General features: G+C 42.4%; 2 protein-coding genes across 4 annotated transcripts in view; both read right to left on the reverse strand.

Annotated features, from left to right (window-relative positions):
- Positions 1–142: 142 nt before the first annotated feature.
- Positions 143–24,992, reverse strand: part of LOC120456570 — a 43,698-nt gene continuing 18,848 nt past the window's right edge. For 2 of the 3 annotated variants that reach the window (XM_039643457.1, XM_039643456.1), the window contains exons 3-8: positions 16,176–16,373; positions 15,946–16,066; positions 13,520–13,667; positions 9,480–9,868; positions 9,179–9,415; positions 143–3,592 (exon numbers count right to left, since the gene is read on the reverse strand). In XM_039643457.1, coding sequence (XP_039499391.1) covers positions 2,552–3,592; positions 9,179–9,415; positions 9,480–9,868; positions 13,520–13,667; positions 15,946–16,066; positions 16,176–16,373 — 2,134 coding nt within the window. In that variant the 3' untranslated portion in view covers positions 143–2,551. Of the gene's footprint in view, positions 3,593–9,178; positions 9,416–9,479; positions 9,869–12,414; positions 12,431–13,519; positions 13,668–15,945; positions 16,067–16,175; positions 16,374–24,992 lie in introns of those variants that run through there. The other variant, XM_039643458.2, reaches the window with a different exon arrangement.
- On the reverse strand, positions 21,404–21,859 carry LOC120455590 (myb-like protein Z). Its single transcript, XM_039641963.2, has 2 exons — positions 21,798–21,859; positions 21,404–21,743 (listed from the first exon to the last, which is right to left on the reverse strand). The coding sequence occupies exons 1-2, from the start codon at positions 21,857–21,859 to the stop codon at positions 21,404–21,406; spliced, it is 402 nt and encodes a 133-aa protein (XP_039497897.2).

The following is a 24,992-nucleotide window of genomic DNA, read 5'->3' on the forward strand; positions in this document are numbered from 1 at the left end:
ACCTCCTGCCGCGAACTGCGTCCTCCATTCGCCAGTTTCCCAAGCAAACAGTGAACAGAAAGAAAACAATCACCGCCACATCACCGCCATGCTGAGAGTGAAAACAAGCGTGAATTTTGTGATATTTTATGTTAAACATTTATTTTATTAAATTCTCAGATATTCCAGAGCGCCCCGTCTGCCCCCAGAGTCCATCGCGCAGTATCCATGGAAGGAGTGAAGATTGCACCCACTGCTGGCTGCTGACCATCGCCAGGATTTATCATCAATCAATTGGCTGTGGTATCTGAAGCTCCGGAGACGGAAAGGACAACGGATTCGAATGTATAGGAGAAGGGGAGCAGGATTAGCAGGTGGAGGAGGAGGAGGGTAACCAAAATGTTTGCGCAATCCTTGGCTGTGAATAGAGTCCAGCTCTTAAAGTAAAGGGAATGCGGTTGCGGATCGAGAGTCTTAATTCTAAATAGCCATCGATACAGTGTATACATATATGATTGTATATAGGGTTATGTATTCATTTAGTGTATTCATAGAAATGCATCACATTTAAGTTTATTTTTTTCGCCTTTGCGTTAGTGTAGAGTTCTTTTTTTTGTTTTTTTGTTTTTTTGTTTTTTGTTTCGAAAATCAAGTAGCAGCTTGGCTTGACAAAGCAACACTCACATAAATATATAGTTCTATTTAAGTTTAAATGTCTATTTCGATCAGCATATTGATCTGCACAAAGATTGCGTAAGCCGAGCATAGCGATTACTTAATCGTGTTACGAACATTCATAAATTCATCATTATTCAGTGTGTTTCAATGTTGCACATTAACTGTAGACACATATACTCGTACACATAAATATTATTAATATTGTTATCAGTTTTCCATTTCCAATATCCCTTCTCATTGTAGTAGTAGTATGCATATTCATATGGATTTTCGTACAGCTAACATTAAAAATCTTCGATATCATAGGTTCGCATTTCTTGGTGGTTTAAGTTCATACCGCATCCTCCTTTCAAACAGGACATTTCCACAATTCATTCAAAACTCTTTAGGTATCTGGATCACCATCAGATCATTAATCAGATATTCCAGGTGTCTCAATACGATTTAAAAAACTATAGCTATAGTGTCGATCCTTCGTGGCTGCTTTTTGCCTTACTGTTCGGAACTTTGTCGTTAGATTTAGGTTTTTCATACTCTGAGAGAATCACCTTTTTGCAGTGACACCTGTCTGCTTAATTCGCCTAATTTGACCATAGATTTGAATCAATACATTGCGACAATAACACACTGACGTTGGCAACAAAAGCCAGAAAACCCACAGATATGTGTTGTGTTTGTTACTTTGTGTTTTTTTTTTTTTTTTTTTTGGTTGGTTGGTTATTTGTAAATACTTTTTGTCAGCTTGAAACCGCAACGAGATTTTTACACCAATGGTTAGTGTGTGTATTTGCCTCTGCCTTTGGCCTCTGTAATATTTCCTTGTCGTTTTGTAAATACACATCAAACATTTAATATTCAGTAAATATATGATTATTTAGATAGTATATCCCTAATGGTGACATCTGTGCGATTTGAAAAATGGGCATTTCAATTGGCATTTGTTTTTTTGTTTGTAAATTAATGCATAGTTGCATACACATACATAGATTTCATTTGAACCACACTCACTTAAGATCTAGGTAAATATATATGTTTTGACTTTGCTTTTGGGTTGGCTTGCCTTCCAATTTCAATACTGTTGATGCCATTAGCTACTCGTATAGGCTACTCTATCCTGCCAATCCACGCAAAATATCATCAATTTCAACGCATTGCATGGCTAATATCAAATCATAAATCTTAACTTTATCTACGACTACCTCAACTTTGACTTCAACGCCTTCGTCGCAACTCGCAACTCACATTCACCATTTTAATCAAACTGCAAAAATTTCACCTCAATTCATTGTCTAATTCCTAGGGAATACCGTTGCCTTCTAGTTCATTTTTGGATTTCTTTCTCTCCGATTTTGGAAACCATCTACTTTTTAATACCTATAAACTTCTTTCGAATCCCCACCCTTTCATATTGGGTACCTATCATCTAACTCCTGACATTTGACTGCTGAAACCGAAACTGAATGGTTTTCCTTTTAAAATTTACAGTGGCCGCAACTCCGAGAGTTGCTGCTCATACCTTTAAAAACGTTTTCAAACGTGTATTTTTAAAATGCTGCTGAATCGAAAATGTTACAAAAACTAAAGCGCCTTATTAAACAGCAGGCTTAGACGTACATACAAACGTGGTTCTATTTGTCAAAAAATGTATAGTTTTTGGACGTATTGCTAAAGCGCAAAACAGTTTAACATTCTCAAATAAAAATAGAACAGGAAACTGCTTGAACAAATTAGATCAAAACATAAACAATTATATATTTGATCGATTTCAATCGATTTTCGCGTTCTGGGAAATAGTAATTGGACTTGGGACACAATTACCCTATACTACCACTTGGGAAATCGGGTACTACGGCTTCCTCTTGCGTTTGGCAAACATCTGGGACCACAATCAGAATCACACATTCGACGACTTGGGTACCGCACCGGTCTCGGCACCGGGGGCGTGGCTCACCTGCTCCTCCGGCGCCCGCTCCTCAGGCTGCACCTCGTCCCTGTCCGGTGACACCTGCTCCAAGTGAATCTGAACGATGTGGTCCTCTTCCTCGGCCATCGGACCATGCTCCTCGTGCTCCTCCAGATCGCGGGCCAAGGTCTCGCTGCGCAGCAAACGCCGCTTGTGGGAGCCGTGTTTTGGCACTGGCACCCGAATGTTGAACTCATCGTCCAGGCTCTCGATCATGTCCAGCTGCCCGGCTGACTGGCCGAAGGATTGGGAGGCCGACTTGGCAGCAGCGGCTGCGGCGGCAGCAGCCGCACTGGTGGAGGGTCCATCTCCGATCTCTGTGGCCGTGGCCTGTGCCTGCCGTCGTCCGTTACGCTTGCCCACGGGTGCATCATGCAGGGCCAGGCGCTCCATCTCCATGCGCAGTTCGCCCAGCGTGGCGGAGGCAAAGCCCGGACGCTGTGTCTCATCCACGTGGACGAGGACGAAGGGCAACTTCAGGGACAACTCGCCACCCATGCCGCTCAGGGTTAGCTTCACCTTGACGTAGTAGGACACATAGATGGCGAACACGTTGCGCTCCTCATTGCCACCGGCGCCGGCGGCGTTGGGATTACCCGACTGACCCTGACCTTGCGGGCCCGGCTGCCACAGGTGTGGATGTGGGGTGACCAATGCCGGACTGCCAAGCGGATGGCCGCAACCGCCCAACAGCTGGGCGTTCTGCATGACAAAGTGTGGCGAGCGGATGGCCGAAGCAGCGATGGCGCCGGTGATCTCCTCCGGCTCGGTGCTCCGCTGCAAAGTGTCCTCCAGGGCGATCCAGTTCTTGGTGGGACCGCGTTGCGGACGCAGCGTCACCGTGGTGTTCAACGAGGCTCCAGCGGCCACTGTGCGATCCACCGGCGGTGTGACATTATCCGAATCGGCCACCACATTCTTGAACTTGCCGTTGTTGAACATGCAAACGTCGACGTGCTGAATGGCGCAGACCTGTTCAGGCGAAGTCCCAAATGAAAGAAATACAGAAAAATAGATATATGTTAAGGGAATACAAGCGGAGTGACAAGTGGAGAGCAGCGTGGCTAAGTGGTGACGGGTGTGTGTAATTGGAGGAGACACCTTCAGTGGGTTACGCCCCACAGTTTTGGCAGAAGCGCATAACCTGTACACACAATAATGCAAAAGCTAAATACTCTATGTAGCTCATAGATATTCTATATATATTTGTTCATCAAAAATATGTTTAGCTTCAAGATGTAAATTGTAGAAAATATCCATTCAAATCAGCTGAGTTTGTACCAATCTTTCAAGATGATTAATTCACTTAAACGTTTCCCAGAAATTTCCCAGCAGAGTATTGCCCAGTCAGCCATATTCCATTAGTTAACCTCTTGGCATCTGTGTGTTTTTGGACAAGCTCAAACGATGTTCAGCGTTATTTTATGGCTGCGGACAAAATGTCCCTGGTCGAAATCTCCAAGCCAATCTGAGATAATGCACTCAATTACCGTCCCTTCAAGTGGCCGTGTAAGAATGGCCATGCGGGTAAATCGACTTGCGCCAAAAAAAAACGAGAAAAATCAAGAAAAAACATGGGAAGGAAAAATCCGAGCAAGTAGCTAAAATAATAAATTAAGCTCAGGCCTGGCAGCTCACATATTGGCAGCTCATCAGTGTCGATTTCTCGTTGCAAGATTTGGGCTTAATTTATTTTTTTGTTATTCCCTTAAGTGGCCAAAAAACAAATGCTCCCATTTGCACACATCGAAGTGTTGGAAAATTGCCATACGATTCACGTTTTTTATGACAGAGTGCAGCTTTTAGTGATTTACATCCAAATATTAGATAATATTACACATACGCCATGTTGGCCACTTGGGAATTACTACACATTTAATACCCATTTATAGTAAAAATTAATATAAGTTTTTAATACCCATTTATAATAAATAATAATAAAAGTTAGAAAGTTTGTATTAAATAATTACTCATTCTTCACGTAACCCATTTATAATAAATAATAATAAAAGTTAGAAAGTTTGTATTAAATAATTACTCATTCTTCACGTAACCTTTTTACCAGTTAACTAAAGCACAAAACATTTCTCAGTGCAACCTTTATACGAGTATGAGGCCTATATTGCTTTGTTTTTTTGTTTTCTGTATTCAAAAGCTCGCAAGAAAATCGCACTCGCACTTGCGCCAATCGAAATGAGCAATCAAATTCTACCATTGAGTCGTTCAGTTCACAGTTTTCAATTCCGCATAGCATTTAAATGGTCGTCATTTGAGTCGCCGTTTTCCTTTGTGCGATTGCTGGGCGTCTTTCAATTGGCTGTGGGGGCGGGGTGGGGGCCAAAGGACTTTCATCCGCCTAAGGACTTGTTGCTGGCATCACCAGCACCACCAGCACCTCCATCCATCCGCTGCCACCTCCGCAGCGACGATGGAAATTGGGGAACAGATGTCCAAGTTACCCAAGAACTCAAGGTAACTTTTGACATTTGCTGGCTGACTTTGGTGGGCTACAAACAAAAACAAAAAAAAAAAAAGAGAAAGTACAAAGCAATCTCGGCATTCAGAGTCGCACACACACACAGATACACACACACAATAAAATGTACATATTTAATAAGGCGCAAAGTGCACGATGAAAATAAAATAAATGAGCTGGAGGACCAGGCGTCCCATTTGCCCACAAGAAATCTCAGTTTGGTATCAACATTTAGACCCTCTCCGTTTGCCATTTGGAGCTCAAAAAGTACAAAACGGGCGTGCGGTGCACGGAAAAGGCCTTCAAATCAAATCGAATTATGCGATTGCATAAAAGATGGCAGAAACTTGTCACAAATGGACAAGGACTCTGGGGCTCACAGCGAACAGAACGTACAGAAAGGACATAGAAGGACTCCCTTTGGCCGCCCAAAAAGGCAACAAACGGAACAAAGCGAAGCACAACCAATTGAGAATATTATTTACTGCTTTTAACCAATGCGCTTGGCCATTTGGGAATTGAAATTTGACAAGAACCGGAAATTTGGCCGGTCCTTTAAATTATGCAGAGCAGATGTTGACTAGTTTTTCGGCTCGGAATATGGGATTTTGTGAATAGTGCTGCATTCCCCTGAGTTCGGAAAATGGCAAACCAAAAATATTGTATACTAATAAACTAAATATTTCAAGCATCTCACTAGTGCACATTGCTGCTTACTGGCTTGGAATCCATTTGAAATAATAAATAAATCAGAGTTTATATTTACTTCTAAAACTACATAAGACATCAGACGAATATGAGGAATAAATTTCTCTGTATGTAATTCTCAATCTGTAATGTCAGCAATCAATCAAATCTTCGCCTATTCACATAACAGTCGATTATCCCAAGTGGTAATACGCCTCAGTTAACTCTTTGATTGGCTTCGTTATGAATGCCTTGACCTTTTTTCTGACTTCTGCCAAATGTTTCGGTTAGCTAAATGACCGTTTCTCTCTACATAGAAAGAAATAAATTCAACAAATACAAATAAATCAAATGCGAAAGTAAATATACATTGGTAAGTTGGAAATATGTAGGCTTGAAATGCTTTTTGGAATATGCATGCTTAGCAGATATAACTCATATGTGCACATATCCCTGTCATCAGTTGAGCTTTAAAATGGAGAGAAGAGCGCATTTCATGTGTAAGTGTCATAACTTGTATCTGTCGACGATTGTAGTGTAGTTCTCTAGTTCTATTCATTATTGAACAATGTGCTGTGAAATAATGGGGCTACAATAAAAATAAACAATAACAATTGACTGACGGCAGTGGCAGCTGGTTAGAACATATTGCATTTCGTTGTAAAGTCCTGAAACACTTCTAGGACTGAGCTGTGCACGCCACTTGCATATGCATATTGCAATAGCCTTGCCTTGCAATCCATTTTCTTGTATTTAGATGCATTCAAGTGAGTGCGAGTGGCTTTGGCTACGGCACCATGTCGTATGCGTAATATCTGGCCCGCAATTAAATGGCGATTCAATTCGACTCCATCGTCCTGCCACTCGTACACATTTGCAGCGGTTGCATAATAAAATATTTAAATAAAATATAAATTCTCCATAATTTGCGAAACATCCCCAGAAATAATAGTAACCAACTCGATTGGGAATTTTGTTACAAATTCCGCGTTTGGACAACTATTTTTATTGCTATTCATTTTTTTGTTTACCAAAATAACATACAATATAAAAATATAAATAAACGCGGCTTACAAACATGTTGTTTTCCTGCTAGTTCCCAAAAATACGTATTTTTAATCAATTTAGCTGAAAAACAAACGGCAAAACAATAAAATATAAACGTAGCCGGCAGTACAAACTCAATAATCTATTGCTACATTCAGTCGTTCTTCATCTTTGGTGTCTTTGGTGTACGTGTTCAAGGAACGTTGATGGCTCATCTGGAGTAGATACGCCAAGGAAAAAGGATGAAAACGAAAAGGAGCGGGTTGGGCAAGGATTAGGCATAGCCCGGCACAATGTAAAACTGCAGTACACACTTCGGTGTGCTTCATTTCCCAGTAAATACAGTACGCCTTTTGCGGGAGACATGGTCGTGTTTGTGGGCGTGGCAGGCTGGCAGGCGTTGAATGCCAAAGGAGCCAAAAGAAAGGTGTGTGTGTGTGCGGCTCACATAGAAGGGCCTTTGGGGCACAATAAAAAGTCAAGCTGAAGAACGGTGGATGGTGGATGGTGGATGGGGGTGGGGGCGAAATAAAGCCCATAAAATGTATAAACACAATTTTCACTTCAACTGCGTCTTTTTCCAGCCTTTCAGATCCTTTTCCTCCCTTCCACTCCTTCCACTCCTTTCCCCTCCCCCTGCCCCTTTGGCAATCTGCGTGTGGGAGTGGGGGGCTGAGTGTCCTTCGTTTGACAATTTCATTCGGCTAAGCGCAATTTGCATATGTGCGTGAGTGGGTGTGCTTAAGGAATCAACTGCCTGTCTTGGAGTCCTGGAGCCCTTGGACCCATGGGATCCTTTCGATTTGTCGCCATATCCCCTTCCCCTCCCCACTTTCTGTCCACCTGTCTTTCTGTTTGTCATTCCCCTCATTTGAGGCAACACCAGGTGCGTAGGTAATCTTTCCATTACCCCACAGCGATTAGCAAGCGTTGTTGGGTACGCAAGAAATTCTAGGTTTTTGCATACGATAATATTCAAATAGCAGAGCTTTAAGAGGTTGAGCATGCTGTGCCAAAATGACAGGTAAATCGCAGCCAAATCAATCAATTTCTTAGAAGTCTTATGCCCATAAAAACATCTTTAACTATTCCTCTAAATTTTGTTTCAAACAATATTTCTCTACAAATTCGAACAGGAGTGCTTCTACAATATTTTTGCTTTAAATTCGTTCGAAATAGGCACCACTTGAAAGGCCTCGTTAAAATCTGTGTATAAGCTGCCTTTTTCTTTGCCCAACTTTTGTTTGGCCAAGAAAAACAGCAGTCTGAAATTGAATCACACTCAATGGGCACACAGTAATTTGAAATGGTAATGGCCATATTTCATTGCAATTGTGCTTGAGGTGGAAATGCAAGGGAAAGCAAGGGAAATGCAAGCAAGCCAAAGACAATGGAAAGTCCAGGAAGCTACCGCCTCGAATGGCACAGTAAACTGCAAATCAATCCCCATCGCCATTCATTTGGCTTTGAAACCCATAGCTCTTTGAAGGGCGGAGCTAAGCAACTCACAATCGCAATCAGCTTAACTGAAAGTGCCTGGCCGAAGGGAGCGTTTGAATAACTGTCATAACTTGGAGCACCTCCTTCCCAGCACAAAGGACATTCACTACAGGTGAGTGAGTACTGGCTCAACGATGCGATGCCTACGTATGTTTCGCCATTAATTAGTGACGTGCCTTCATTTTTCGTTAAAACTTTGAACCCAACATCAAATTTCATTCAGCAAACGTACGATTTTCCCAGTTTTGGGCACACCCATCCATTAATGGATATCAAAGCCTTCTGGCTTTTTCCTCTGATCCCAAACCACTCCTTTTTGCATGGACCAGGTGCCAATGCAGATTATGTACCGAAGTGTATGTGTGTGTGTATCCTGGAAATAAAGTCGACTGCTATGGGTCTAGCTTGTTGCTGCTCGTTGCTAAGCTTAAATCAGTGAGTGGCGCCGACAGTTAAGTTCCTTACGGGCACACTAATCCTTTAAACAAAAGCCAATTGCTGACCTTAACGACGAACCACCGCCTAATGCGTCTACTCTTTTTTTTTTCCAATTTACTTCTATTGTACTAAACGCTTTTGTAGTGGCCGCTTTGAATTTCTATTGTTGCACAGTATTGCTTCTATGAAATCGGTTTAGGTGCAATTAAATGAATTTGTTTTCCAGTTAGCTATCATCAATTGCCAGGGACAACGCTGGCCACCTTAGTCACCACCCAGTCACCTTAGTTATTTATCCCACAAATGCCTGCATTCTCCAGGTGAGACTGCACCACGCTGCGTATGCGTTATGGCATTCCGAATGCCAAATTGTGACTGAGGAATGGAACCTGGAAGAATGGGCTACTTACCCGCACTTTGCGGACCGTCTTGCGGCTATCGTTGCGTATATTGACGGTCACCTGAACGTCCTCGCCGTGTGTATACCAGCCCTTGTCCAAGCTGGCCCTCAAGCCCACCCGGCCGTCGTGCAGCAGGAACGGCTTGTCCACGGATCCTTGGGGACCGCCACAAGGACCCACACTGACGCCACCGATGCCACCGGTGACCCCGGCTCCAGTGTGCGGCGGCAACATGCTGTCGCAGTGCTGCAAGTGGAAAGAAAGGTTGGTGACATAAGTACACCAAGTGCATAATGGCAACCAAGCTCACCTCCTGGAAGGACTTGCTGTAGCTGTGGAAAGGATCATTGGGACACTTTTCGATCTCGCTCTTGCTGCGCCCAAAACGACCGCTGAACCGAAAGGATTTCGGCGAGAGACGCAACTTGGGAAAGGAGTCGCCGCGCTCGGACTTTGACTTGTGCTTGGAACCGCTTGTTGGCTGCGATTGCGATTGCTGATGGATGTGCTGCTCGCCGCCCTCACCGCCCGACGGGGGCGTGGCACTGGCCGGCGGCGATTGGGCGTTGTTCTGACGACCGGCGTAGGCGGCATACTGTTCGGGCGCCAAGTGCTGATGAAAGACATCCGTGCGATAGATGACGCGTACGCCCATCTTTACGGAGGCCCGGCGATGAAACTTCTCATCTGTTTTGTCCGCTGAACGTGCAGTTGGAAAATAGACAGAGAACGAAAGTGGAAAGTGAAAAAACAAAAATGGATTAATTGATTGTGTTCAGAGAATAGAGAAGTTCGTTTGCCGCTGCCGTTGCCGCCGCCGACGCTTGCGAAAGCTTTTCAATTGTTGCAAGGAATTTCTAGGCGAAATATCCTTATAATTTTGCGGGTGTTTTTTTTTTTCAAATTTTTGTTTGGTTTTTGGCAGTCGTGGTCCGTCAATCGTCCGAATGGCAAGTGATCATGAGATTCGTTATTATTCGTTTCGTATTTTCGATTACCTCAGGCAGGCAGCCGGCCACTTGAACGGATAGCAAACACACTCAACATGAAAGATATGAAATGGTGGAGGAGCATACAGAAATGGCGGGAAAGATACACATGAAATCACACACATGGTGTTTTTGGTTAGATGGAGAGATGCAGTTCGAAGGAAGGAAGGAAGAAGACGACACGGGGTTCTAACAGGTGGTCTATGTATATCAAACAGCAATAGAGATCGAGCAAAACAACGAAAGGGAGCAGGTGTTGGAGATAAACTTTTGAAATATAACCTCTATAAAATCTCTCTATCAATGTTTAATAGAAGATTCTATTTCAGAAATATGTATGTATTATTAAATGAATCAAATTCCCCAACACTGAAAGGGAGTAATACAACAAGGAGAGACAGGGACAGGGAGAGTGAGTGAGAGAGAGAGAGAGAGAGAGAGAGAGAGAGAGATAGAGCAAGCCACAACACCAAGAAACTGGAATGGAACGTAAAAGGAAACTGAAACAGAAAGAGAAACGGAAACAGAAACGGAAACGGAAATGGAAAGGAGCACGACAGGACAAAGACGACACCGATAGCATGGCCGATCCGATCGGATTCGATTCGATTTAAGCCGATCCACTCCAATCCAATCCATTTCAATCCAATCCATTTCAATGCAATCCATTTCAAACCAATCCAATCCGATGCGATTCGATCCGGAATCGATGTGCACATTCCACAGACACACACACACATTCCACCATTTGACAATAATATCAGATAATCAGATAATCAGATGAGATATCAATCAGATATGGCCTCATATACCTTGGTCGGAGGCCGTGCACATACAGGCACAGCAGCCGCGGCAGCAGAGCCGGGAGACCCACCTGGCCAAGAAATTGGGGCGCTTGATCTTGGCTTCTGCTCACGTTGGCTCGTCGTCGCTCATGGGCTCTATGGGATTGGATACGGGGGCGATACGAACGATACGAGGGATGAGGGGCGTGCGATCATGATCATGGGGCTATAACTAATACATAGTGTGTGTATTGTGCATGGGTTGTCCACATCAGTGCTTTTCCAAAGCCATTAATGCCTTGGCATTATGATACGGATCTCACACCTTATTCTCTTACTTCATTTTTAGCTGTTTAAATATTACATTTTCTAAATACCTCACGTTTAAATATGCCTAATAAACAAACAAATTTGTCTACTTAAGTTTGATATAGTAAGTTCGATGCCTGGTAATTGCTGAAATATATACCACCCTACTAATTATCTAAGTGCAGACGAAGCATTCAATTTCCTCTACTGCTCGTTAAATAAGGTAAATAATTGAATTATTAATGGATTAATTAGTAATGCAACTGCAACTCCTTGACTTAACTGGTTGTGCAGTGCTGCATTTCTTTTTCTTGATCAAACCGTAAAACAATATGTTTGAATACGCTTAGACATATCCTCACCCTGAGCATAAATTTCCCATTTCCCATTGTAAGTTGTGTACCAAACCACATTGTCCCAACCTTCTGGCTGATAGCGTGTAATTATGGAGCCACAGAGGCATCAGCATCAGCATCAGCATCAGCATCAGCATGTCCATGTGCATGTCCATTTCCCAGCCCAAGGACCCCAAGGACCCCAAGGACCCTGTTTCTCCGCAGGATGTCCTGCGTCCTGCGTGGGTTGCGCGGAGCAACCGCAGTTGGGCTTTGCATGTTATATTCAACAATTGCACGAGTGCTGGAGACAGAGGCGTTGGCCGGCACTCAGAATGGAAAGTGGGCGTGGAAGTGGGAGTGAAGTGGGATGGTTGCTGGGCAGTTGGACTGAGTTTCGTCTTGGCTGGCGGCACTGCTCAAAACGCACAGTTCCATCGGACAGGATATTGGATGGCGCACAGTGCGTATATTCCTACCAAAAACGAAAATAACTGCCATCGCGGACATATTCCTACATCCTGGGGCGCCCTTGAGCGACTAAAATAATATCAACAGAATCTCCAACTGGATCCGAATCTGTATGTGTATCTGCATCTGTATCTGATCCTGAATCCGAGCCGGCGGCTTTTGTTATTGATTTGATTGCACACTTTGCAAAGGGGATTTATTATGTTGCTGACAAGTTGTTAAGCCTATTTGCACTTGTAGCACTTAATATATATTTAGGCATATTGTTTTCAAAACGAACGAGTTTAATTGGATTTTTATGTTTTGTTATTTAAGCTGCAAGGGTGTGTACAATTGCATTTATAAATATAACTCACCTTCACGCTTTTAAATTAACTGGTGCTGTCCTTTTTCGAGGCACCCCCGTCGACAAACAACGAACAACAAAAAACAGAAACAAAAATAAAACAAAATTGAAAAACAAAAATAAAAATGAAAATAAAAAATCAATCACAAATCCCCCTGAACTGACTGACGTCAGCGATGAATTCGATTCGATTGGATTCGTTTCGTTCCGTTTCGATTCGATTCAATACGATACCAATTCGTTTCGTTTCGAGGGAAAGAAGATTGTTGGGGGCAGTGCCAGTGGTGTTTAAATGGATATTTATATACATATAATTGAGCGCTGGAAATCGACTTGATTGTTACAGTCGAAGTCACCACTGGATTCAGCTGGCGACGATGTCTGGATCTTTGATGGCGTTTCATGGGGGTTTGATTGCATGGGATGGCTGTGAGGTGTGACTTCTGAGCTGTGAGTTCTGAGCTGTGAGTTGTGAGTTGTGGATTGTGAGTTGTGTCAGGTGGTTTCTGTGGGGGATGCCAGCAATGCGGGTGAGTGCTTCAGGTGATAGCCAGATGTCCGTCTATTGACCCAGTCCCAAGACACTCCACTCCAGACCACTTGTGTAGTACTTCAACTTGTCCCTTTGTTTGTCTTTTTTTACAAACTCAATTTTACAAACCTAAATTGAACTTAATACATATAATGTGAGTAGCTGCCACTGTTTAAATTTCAATCAGCATAAATTATAATTTTTAAGACGTCTAAAATACCACAATATATTATATGTACGAGTATATTGTATTCAAAGAAACAACTTAGGGATTGATTTTAAGCTCTGGCTATCATAGTTTCAAAGAAACATTTTAAGCTCTAACTATCATAGTTTCAAAGAAACAACTTAAGAATTCATTTTAAGATCTGGCTATCATAGTTTCAAAGAAACAGCTTAAGGATTCTTGTAAAGCTCTAGCTATCATAGTTTCAAAGAAACAACTTAAGGGTTCTTGTAAAGCTCTAGCTATCATAATTTCGGAAATCTCCCAAATGACAGAAGTAGCTGCATTAAATCGCTTCCTCTGAGGTCCTAGCATCCCCGCGATAATCCTTACAGCCCAGGCGATCACCACACTTACCAATGAAGCAGCGGACATCGTAGCTGGTGCCAATGGGTGCTCCGTAGTAGCGCTTGGCGGGCACCAACTGGACACTGGGTGGGGCGTAGGAGGACAGCGAGAGGGTGAAGGGATGGGCTCCGTCGCCCAGGCGCTTCATCAGGGCCTCCTGAAATGGCAAAAACAGAGAGCAGAAGAAAAAACAGGCAAATAAATGGAAGGCATTTGACTAGTAACCCGATACCGGGATTGGCATTAATGATTCTCTTACTTATTCGTCGGGCAGGGAAATAATATTTCTATTTATTTATCATTTGGCTTCATCTTTGCTTTTGCGCCTTTGTGTACTTTTGCATTTGCATTCGATTATGCACATCTGTAACTATGTGGGCACTTTAGAGTGGACCTTATTGCGAGCTAAAGGCAGTTTCCTTTGCAAACGTATTCACGTGAATGCGGTAATTACAAAGTTGCTTTCCCTTTAACAGTCAGACAGTCTTCTTAAAGTACTTATGGCTTACTCAAATGAATTTTTATCAAAGTTTAATCATTTGCGCGTGTACTGTCAGGTTGCTCGGGACAACGAAAGCGTGTCCTTCAGGCTCTCGTTGTCCTGGATTCTCTCAGCTCAACCCCACCGCCAATATTATAAAGTGTTTTATCTTCTGCGATGTAAGCGAGTATTTAAAGCAGCAAAGTGAGTATTTATTTAAGAGCTATACAATTTGCTTTCTTGGTATTACGAGTATATTATGAATATGAAATTACCCATTTTAATATTGCTTTCAAATTACACTCAATCTTTTCGCACTTTATTGAAGCTGATTTGTGGCCAAATACAGTGAACATTTATTTTTCAAATGGCAAATGATTTTCCCCAGTGGAATTTTCTCTCAATGTATGTACTTTACTTCCCTTTCTTTGTTGTCCCATCTGCGGCCTATTTTCGGGCAGCTTTTCTTTATCTTTACCGGCTCATGTCGTTCGGCAAGTTATTAAAATCACATTTATTTAATTATGCGTGTGCCTGTGTATATATGTGTGTGTGTGTGGGTCCTTGTTTGTGTCTGTGTCTGAGCATCCTCCACTTTTGAAGATGTAGAAATAGCAGAACCCCATTGCCAAACCAAATTCGAGATGGGGGCGCAGGCCATCGACAAAATGGGATGGCAGGAGCATATAAATTATGCCATGTCAAATTTAATAAAAATGCGAAAAGTTGAATTCGAAAGTTTTCGGTTAGCCGACCAAAGAGTCCTCCAAGAACCCTTACAAATCTCAAATCTCGCGCAAGGACCAGAAACAATGCACAAAACATTCGGAGGGGCAACGGCAATGGCAATGGCAAACATTTGTTTGGCCTTTACTTAAATGAAATTGATTTTCAATTGGTTTAAGTGCACCAAACCGCCCGAAGCCACTACATTTCCGAGGAGCAACGGCAGCCATCATTTTGTGTCTATATACACATGCGGGTGTATATGACGACGGTGTGTACGATGTACACATGTCCAAGGGCGCACGTGAGATGTCAGCATCCGGATACGGGATACGGAATACGGAATACGGGTTTTGGGATTCCGGACGGATTGCCAGACAGACGGACAAACGGACGAACGGACGGACAAACGGACAGACGGACAAACGGACAGATGAACGGACGCACTCAACGTGCTGCTCATAAAAATCCGTGGGGCTGGGCAAACAAGTAACTCGGGGGTTGGATGCTGATCTAAAGTGGAGTTTCAAGGGGAAACCAAATCACTGAAACAGTTCGTCATCCAGATAGTTAAACATAGCCACACACGAAGGCGAAAGGCGAAGGGGTATAAATAAAGCAGAGTTCATAAGACAAGTCTGGGAAATAAAGCTGATAATTTGGTATTGAAGGGGGCACCATTTGTAGGTGTATTCAATACTTCATTATAAAATATAATGTACCCAGCATGCAAATTTAAAGTTTGCCTTGCGTATTACGTTCACTGAGTTGGCTGACTTAAATCAGCAGAGTAAAGAAGTCGCTGTGTGAACTGGTTGTGCCAAAGTCCTGCTGAAATTTCATATGCTCCCCAATCGGGTGACGCCGAGTAGCCGAGGTGCCAAATGATGGCGTTGCAAGTCCCAGCAAATTGTCCAATTATTTATGGTCTTGTGCACTGAGCCCTTCTCCCCCGGCGCATTGATGGAGCTGATTCTCCGGGTTTGGTTTGGGTTGGTAGTGCGATTTTGGGGGATGGTGATGGGGAGAATCAGAGGAGCTCTCCTCCGCACCGTCATCAATTGTTAATGCCAAAGTTGGACAGCTCAGCCCTCAACTGTCGGTCAAGGGCCCGTCATATTCGCGCACAGAAGTGTTAGCGCAAGAAGGACGAAGTGCGAAGTGCAAAGGACGAAGGACTTCGAAGCTTAAATCCCCGAACCTCTCATGCATAATTCCATGGGCTTACCTGCAATGGACTGAGGGACTCTGGCGTGGGCTCCTCGAGTCGTGGCCAAATCTGGTGCAGCGACATAATGGCCTCGTTGCAGAATCGCAGACCCATCACCTCCTCATCCTCGCGGCCATACCTAAAGTAGTAAAAAAAAACAAGAAAAAAATGGGCAGAATTCGGAGCAAGCCAGTGCGATTAATGGGTTGACCATTACGAGTATGAGTGGGAAGTAGGCACAAACTCACCGGAACGTCAGCGTCAGCTGGGCGTATACGCGATATCCCTGGATGGCCTTCGGATCCACGTAGACGATGCCCCTCAAAACGGACGGATTATTTCCGGTGAGCGTTATCTCGCGAGTGGGTAAATATAAAGTCAGCACACAGTTTGGCGAGGTCTTCTTGTAAACACGCTGTGTGCCAAACTCATCACGATGAGTGGATCTGGTGGGTGAGGGGGAAAATAATCACATTTTAACACAGAAACCAACTCTAATCATGAGTTAACTTAGTAATTACGTATTTATCATTTATCATTGATGCACTAAGGAGCCAATTTTGTGGCATGACTGCAACACCAGCAACACCAGCAACATTGGCAACATCAGCAACCCCAAACCGAAATACCAAACCCTTACCGATGACCGCAACATGCTGCATGCCCCGTTCACACGTCGGCCAGTAGTAGGTTCAGAAATTGAATCTCCTTTCTGCCGAAGCCTTGTGGCAGAAAATAGAATGCAGTCAATTTGGCAATTATCGCTGGACGAAATGAGGAGGAGGTAGATCCAGTTTTTCGTCCGCTTCTTTGAGTTTGCCCACACATTTTCGAAGGGAAGGCAGAGAACGTGGAATTCTTTGGCTTTGGTCGGCGAAACTGGGACGACAATCAACTTGTCACTGGGCCGCAAGTCAGGCCAAGCGACCTGGCTGCAACTGTGGTTTTGGTAACATTTTCCAGCCCACCCACACACACACACACTGCGCGAAAAGAAGCCCCAATCATATCAATTTATCACTTCAATGCTATAATGTGCTTGAAGCAATATATCCCCTCTACCGCAAGTCGCGCACCAATCATGAAATATTTTTTGTACAATTTTGTGCTCAACTGTCTCTGCATTTCTCTCAGTGCTCTTTCAGCTGGCTGCTTGTGACAGGTGGGCAATTAGCAGGCGCTGCATCTGCAATCAGCGCACCACTATTCGCCATCGTATTACCGCTCCTATTCCCATTTCGACTACTATTTCACCATTCGAGTTGCATTCGAGGTACGGATCGGATCCTTAGCCCTCAGCTCTCAGCTCTCAGCTTAGCAACCAAATGCCGGGCCAGAAATATGCAATTAAAAATGCAGCCGTGCGAAATAAAGGCACACCGCTTACAATGCGAATGCGAATGCGAATGCAGATGAGGTACAGTTTGCAGTTTGCAGTTAGCCAGCACCAGCAAGGACCTTCCAAAAAAGAGGGTCCTTCAGTGCGACGGGCGGTTGGCTGTCATATGCCAAATGGCCCGCAGCTCTGCGAGCTCAGTGTTTTAATTTATTTCATTCTCATTTGCTCTCAAAGTGCCGGGGATATTAAATTCGCCATTTTTGCCTGAGGAAAAGGGAAAAATACTTTTGCGGTTTGTTCAATAATTAATTCTATATATAATGAATGCTTATTATTGTGTTGCATATATTAGCTTTGTAATTTTATGAATTAGGGCAAAAACATTTTGCTATTACAGCTCTAATTTCTATTGTCCTATATGAACACTGATGTATATATTTTTGGAGCACAGAAAACAGGAGGGAATGTAGTTTTGCAACAATGCCATTAATGTGCGCAAATGTTGGCTATTTGAGCTGAATTCAAAGAGCGCCCTTTCCGCAGATTAGAGTTAAAATTTAATGAGCACTAGCGTTTTGCAACCGTCGAAAGAGGTGAGGTGTGAGAATGCAAAGGAGCGAAAGTGGCAAAAGTTTCAGTTTACAGCGTATGGCTTGTGGCTTTTTGCAGATTTGTGTGTTTGCGGGGGACTCGGAAACCAAATGAATTACAATTCGCAGCGAAATCTGTGAAATTCCATGGATCACGGGAGGGCAACGAATGTGTTGGCCTGATTAAAACTGCAACAAAGTTTCAGATGTCGATGCAACAGCATCACCACAAATCCTATTTTTGCATAATGGTTGCGTCTGCTGAATAACAAACCATCAAACCATTGATATTGCCATAATAATAGAGGCTGGCAAAACCGAAATACGAGTACTATTTGAATGCAAGCAGGAAGTCTTAATTAAAATGAAATTTATATGTATGTATAGCTCGGCGCAACTTTTTGAATAAGAGCAAAAACAGGAAAGTTAAGTGGGAAAAGTTATTCAACTCTGATATCAAGTTTCGCTTTTTCAATTACCAGAAATTCCATTCTTGGTAAGGGATGCCCGTATACAATTACAAAAAACGCTTGACAGCCAAGGAATAAAATAGCTGCAGTATAAAATTATACGAATTAAGGCTTTTACAATAGGATTCCATAGAATATTCAGTTTCATTTGTTGCACACAAATGCATAAAGCTCGCAGTTCGTTTTTATTTCATTTGTGACTTCACAACTTCATTTTAATTAAATAGAAATATGAGTACTCTTATTCAATTTGGGACTTTATTATTTACCATTTCTTATGTTCCCAATTTGTGAATGTTAAGTATAAATAGTCAATGCAATCAAACTCTAAATCCCCCACTAAGAATCCATTTCTTTTGATTGGCTTTGCATTCCAATGAAATTGAATAAACGTTATGAAATACGTTATGTTGCGATAGAGAATAAATACATGTTTGAATGAAAATCTACTAACTGTTTTTTGCTTAATTGAGAATGGATTGAAAATGATCTACTGTATATTTATCTTTCAGTTGACTGCATTCATTTGCAGTCATTTGTTTGCCTATTTCCGTTTGCCATAATTAAAAAATCAGTAAGCCGTCTTTGAGTATCGATTCATTTTTCATTTACCCATAAGACTTAAATCCGCTTACCGATTACGGCAAATGACCACAGCAACTTGGTTACGCAACTGCCGAAGGAAGGGAGCCATTGTTGTATTTCCCTTAGTAAACTAATACCCAACTCCCTTCCCCTTTCCCCTTTCCCCTTGCCACTCGATTACTTTCAGGTGCTTTCCTAGATGAAGATGAAGATGAAGATGGGTAGCAAAATGACAGAAATCTCGATTTAATGACACCAACTTGACAACCCAATCGCCGAGCGATGAAAGAGGGGCTTTTTCTGATTAAAGTTCAACTACTGCCAGCCGCCAGCCGCCAGTTAATCCAAAGCTATGACAGCGACTGATCGATGGCACTGGGATGGGATGGGTTTTGGATGATAGTGGTGGGCATGCCCCGGTGGAGGATGTAGCTCTCGGCATCGCCACCTGGGGCCATTGTGATGCAATTAACGGCCCAAGGCCAATGCCAATGTCGTTGCATCAAGGATAGTGCAGGATGCTGGTTGCAGAATGCTGGTTTCAGGTTGCAGGTGGCAGGTTGCAAGTGGCAGGTGGCAGGTGGCAGGGTAAGGAATGTGGGATGTGGGAGATAAAACCGCATTCGCAATGGGTAAGAAGGTAAATCGAATGAGCGCAATGTCAACAAGCGGCAAGGTCAGGTAATTTGCACTCAATGCAGCTGCTCTTCATTGTCCACTGTCCACTGTCCATTGTACGGAGCGAGGGAATCAGGAATCGCAATCCAGATCCTTCCCTTCCGATTAATTGCATTGCCATGTATGGTCAATACTGGCCATAATACTGGCCAACTAAATGGAAAACGAATGCAACGGCATTTCCACCGCCGCTGCGCTAATTCAATTCATAAACTTGACAGTTGGCGTGGGCAGACTGAGTCCTAAATCAAATACATTATTCATGGGCTATTCATCAGCTGCCGCTGGTTAGTAATTAATTAATTTGCCGCATTTCTTCGTGATTGATGGGCCGGTAAGCCGCATAGTAAGTATCAAATGCCAAACGGCTACATTTTAATCCGTGCAATCTGAATAAACACCCAAACATGCAGCCCCCTTTGTGTGCAATAACAATTAGCTGAGCTGAGTTAATCAAAGAGTGATAAACGGAAGTGTAGCATTAAAGAGGTTTCGTTGTCGCATTGATGAATTAATTATGGGATGCTTGCTGAAATGTATCTTTAATTGACCTCTACACGAGTCAGAAAAGTAAGCAATGGTATTTCAATTATGAGAAGGAAAGTGTTTGATGCTGCCTAATATTATTACATATTATACGTTTCACTAGAATAGTAATTGCAGAGAAATACTACTAAAGCTTTCCGTAATTTTGGAAATTCGTACAAGTGCGATAATTGCCGGCCAACTGGACTATTAAACTGGCTATTAAAGCATAATTACTTAATTTTAGGGAAAATCGAAATTTAATTTGGGCGGTCAACCGCTGTCACTTAATCCACTTATCTGCATTGCGAATTCTAATCCCAATCTCCCATCGCCGCAAAGTTCTTTCGCGTGCTTAAGTATCGAGTATAGAGTATTGAGTATTGAGTATTGAGTATTGAGTATGGAGTATGGAGTATGGAGTATGGATTATGGAGTATGGAGTATGGAGTATTGAGCATTGAGTATCGAGTATCGAGTATCGAGTATGAGTACGAGTGCGGGTATTAGCCCCAAATGGGTGTTTCGGTTGCCCCAAATCTTCATTTATACTCTGACTTCTGGACAGCCGTATTGTTTTATTGATATTAAGTGCGTATTGTCGTCGTGATTTGAGGAGGGTCTCATTCACTTTCGCTGGCAAAGATTGTGGACATAATACAATTAGGTCCTTTCATTCTTAAGCGGCCTTACCCTCGAGGTTTTTTTTCCCCGTGGAATGGCATTTAAAATATTTAATCATTAAACATGCCTAGCACAGCAGCAGTCTGGCTCAGATTTAACTACTTAAGTTAACAGCGTCTCTGATTTCTGCACGGCGATAAGTGGCATAGTTGTAATAAATTGTTTTTATATTTACTATTTAATTGCGGTGCAGCAAGGAGAAGAGTTTTTTGTAAAATGAAACGTAATTAAGACAGTAAAATGAAATACTGCTGGCACTATTAAATATATAAAAATATACATAATTAGGAGAGTAAAAGGAAATACTGTTGGCACTATTCAATATTTTCTGTCCTAAGAACATAGACATCAAATTAAATCAAATTAAGTATTACACTACTTAAAGCACTACTGCTTTCTTTTTTTCAGTGCATTACTGAATATTTAGCTCGCCGTTTTTATTGTTTTTTCCTTTATTATGCTGCTCCTTGCCGTTTAGCAGGACATTAAGTATGCGCCCGAGTGGCCCAAGCAGCTGCCGTTCGCATTCGTGTGTGTGTGTGTCTATGTTTGCGTGTGTGCGTGTGTGTGTGTGTTGGCTGGTATGTTGTTTACTGAAGGACCAACTACCTGTGCGGATCATGGAACTCCTCGCCGGTCTCCATGTCCAGGAACAGCTCCTCGCTGAGAAAGCTCGCGTTGCTACGACGATTGTCGCCCACAGAAGTCACCTCCAGCTGCGAGATGCTGGGATTCAGGCTGCTCATCGACGGCGACATTGATGGTTGATTCTGATACTGATACTGATTCTGATTCGGACTTGTATTTTGGTTCTGATTCTGATTCTGGTTTTGTGGCGCCCCCGGTGTGACCAGTTTGCCTCCCAGTGGCAGGCGGTCCATTAACTGTGTGAAGCGATTCTGGCGCTTGTGGTTGGTGTTTATGTGGATGCTGCTGCTGTTCGGACTTCGTGGGGCCATAAAATATCATCAGTGTATCATAAACATCATGGGAATCAACATCATGGGAATCAACATCATGGGAATCATCATCATGGGATTCATCATCATGGGAATCATCATCATGGGAATCATCATCATCAGCAGCAGCAGGAGTAGAGAGCAGAGAGCAAAAGTCGGACACGTTGAAGGTGAAGAAATGACAGAAAGTTGGTGGTTATACACGTGTGTGCTACAAGTGAACGCTGCCAAAATAAATAGATACATATGGGCAGGGGTTGGGTATACGAGTATATCTAATTATATATGTACATATCTCAACTGTATACCTGGACATCTGATGCGCGTATTTCATTTCATTTCATTTCATTTCACTTCGCTTCGTTTCATTTGATTTCGGTTGCGAGTTTTTATTGCCGCCAACAGCTGGTTTGTACATACATATATACATATTTAGTGTTTTTTAGTATTATATATATGTATCTATATCTGTTTGTTTTCATTGTTTGCTCGACTGTTTATTTGTTTGTTTGTTTACTTTGGCCCCTTGTATGTTGCTGTCTATTGATGCAGTCTGTTCTTTTTTTTTGTTTGTTTCGATTTGGTCCCGCTTTTATGGCATTTTACTTTTTACGACCTTTTATTTTAATGCCTCATAAAGTGGAAAGTTTTTTGCTCTTTTTCTTTTATTCCTGTCGCTCTTTTCGCTTGTTTGGCTTTGTACACAAATGTTAAATGCTGTTTTCATTTCGTTCATTTTTACATACATACATACTTGCTGCGTTTGGCAGCATTTTGTTAATCTTGTCAGTTAATATGTATACGAGTAGTAGATGCCTGGCATGCGGGTAAAAGGATCGGAAAGGATCTAAGCTTCGAGTTTTATATGGTGGTTATAAATTGCCATACACAGGACATTGGATTAATTGGTATTTTATACAATAAATTTACAAAGCACCTAAGGCCTCTTAATTTAATCAAAATAAATATGCACATGTTTACCAGTACATTTTGGCAAATAATTATATTATGTATTTGCAGTTTGTACTGTAATTTGGTTACCACATTTGATTGACTCTATTGTTCGATATTAACAAATGGTATTTATGAGGTGTATTTACACATTGACTTAATATGCGTAAAATGTGCAAATTAAATTAACACGTTTGCTTGGGGTTTTCACATCCGCTCATTTTATAAATTATTTCAAATATGCAACCACAATCGAGTTGCGTTGAAAAACTCGATGGCGCTTTTTGCTTTCATTGAATACATTTTATATTTGTTGAATATTTGCACAGTAGCCTCAATAAGCGAGCAGATACCGAGATTTAATTTGATTCCCCGTTTCCAGGAACTATTTGTATTACCCAGCATTTACAACAAACAAATACAAAAGTGATGAGCATGAATATTAATGTGTTCAGTATTCCAAAAAGTAACAAAATGATTTCATAATAAGTGAACTTTGACTGGAAAAATGCGATTTACTTTCTGCTTACGTGGCTTTCAACCTTAAATGTTTATTCCCGCCCTCGACTTTGTGTTTACTACGATTTTCGGAATTTCATTCTCAAGGATTCTTATGTCGAGATTTATGTGTATTTCCGGTGTGTCCTTTTGCCTTGATTGTGTGTGTGTGTGTGGTGTGTGTGTGTCAGTGCGATATTATTATTTTATTGTAATTTAATGAGTTCTGAGCCTAGGGCAGCTCCTTGGTCGGCGGCATTGAGAAGTGGATTTGAGCGGCAAGTGTATAAAAGTATAAGTGTGTGTGTATGTGTATGTCTGTGTGTGTGTGCCTGTGTGTGTGAGCCTGTGTGTGTATGCCTTTGTGTGTGTGTGAGTGGCTTTGGGGGATTTTTGTGCGGGTATTTTGCGGCAACTGGCAAAACCCATCATCATCCGCAGCTGAGATACTCGTAGCTTCCAATTGCGCCTTAATCAGTCAGCTGTCTCCTGCCCCGCCCACCACTCCTGCCCACCATCCCCGCCCACTTCATCCTCGTTATCCTGCGGCCTACTGATAAAAATAAAGGACTCCTGGTTGGACTGCTTGGTTGGTTGACAGCTGCTGGTGACGGAATTCAAGTTGACTGAATTGAACGTGAGTTTGAACAAACGTAAGTATCCCGAAGCCACAAATTAATCGTTTTATTCAAATCCAGCGGCTCTGCAGAAGCCATTCAGTTGAGTCTTTAATGTTCAAATAAATACTCGTAAGTACATATAATATAATTTTCAGGCTATTAGCTTCAGCAGCTACGATAAGTTCGATCTAAAGGACTGCAAACGTGCATTTCTGTGAGTTTACCTTTCTCCATTTGAATGCCACTAAGAAGGGGACTTTCTCGGCAAACAAAAAGCCCACATACGTACATGGATATTCAGGTGAGGGCTTGCAGCCTTTCTGGGAAAATAAGAGGGGAGAAATGGTATGGAAATTAAAAAGAAAAAAAAAGTAAGAACCAAAGAACGAAAGAAAGGTAGTTCTCGTGCATGTAAATCAATAAGCTATCAATTACTTGCCCAGAGCAAATATAGTGATGTGAGTGCGTGAGTGAGTGTGTGTGTGAGTGTGTGCGAGTGTGTGCGAGTGTGTGTGAGTGTGGCACATGTCCCTGTGTGCGACACACACTGTTTATTAATAACTCAAAATGCCAGCCGCCTCAGAAAATGGAACAAACTTGTTAGCCAAGCTAAAAGACTTCGGGCCACAAAGCGAATTTCCCGGTAATGGAGTCCGATTGTATACTCGTACATGTTGCACACCCACAGGCACCCATACCAACACTCACTTACACTCACACACACACACACACACACGCATATACGCACTCATTAAATGGCAATTTATGCGTTCGCCTGGCGCCCTCATGTATATTTAACGATAGTTGCCACGTTTATGGCCAAAACGAGTACGAAAATGCCAACTGCCAATTGCCAGTTGCCAACATCCAATGGCCAACGGCCAACAAATGAGAGCGAAAGTTCTTCAGCACTTGAACTTGCCCAGAATTCAGGCGAGCTCACTACACATTATTGATTTACATCAGGTTCCGGCCATTTAAGTTAGTTAACAGGTTAACAGGTTGTCAGTGGCGCAAAATTTGATGCACTTTAATAACACTTGACCTAATCACTCTCCAAACTGAGCTCATAATTACTTTGAAAAGTTTTTGATTCGCTCTTGAAGCGTTTCAAAGCATCCCCCTTTGTTCGCTGCTCAATAATCATTTAAAATTAAAGGGAGCAC

The sequence above is a fragment of the Drosophila santomea genome, chromosome X (assembly GCF_016746245.2).
Source record: "Drosophila santomea strain STO CAGO 1482 chromosome X, Prin_Dsan_1.1, whole genome shotgun sequence".
In the NCBI taxonomy this organism is placed as follows: Eukaryota; Metazoa; Arthropoda; class Insecta; order Diptera; family Drosophilidae; genus Drosophila; species Drosophila santomea.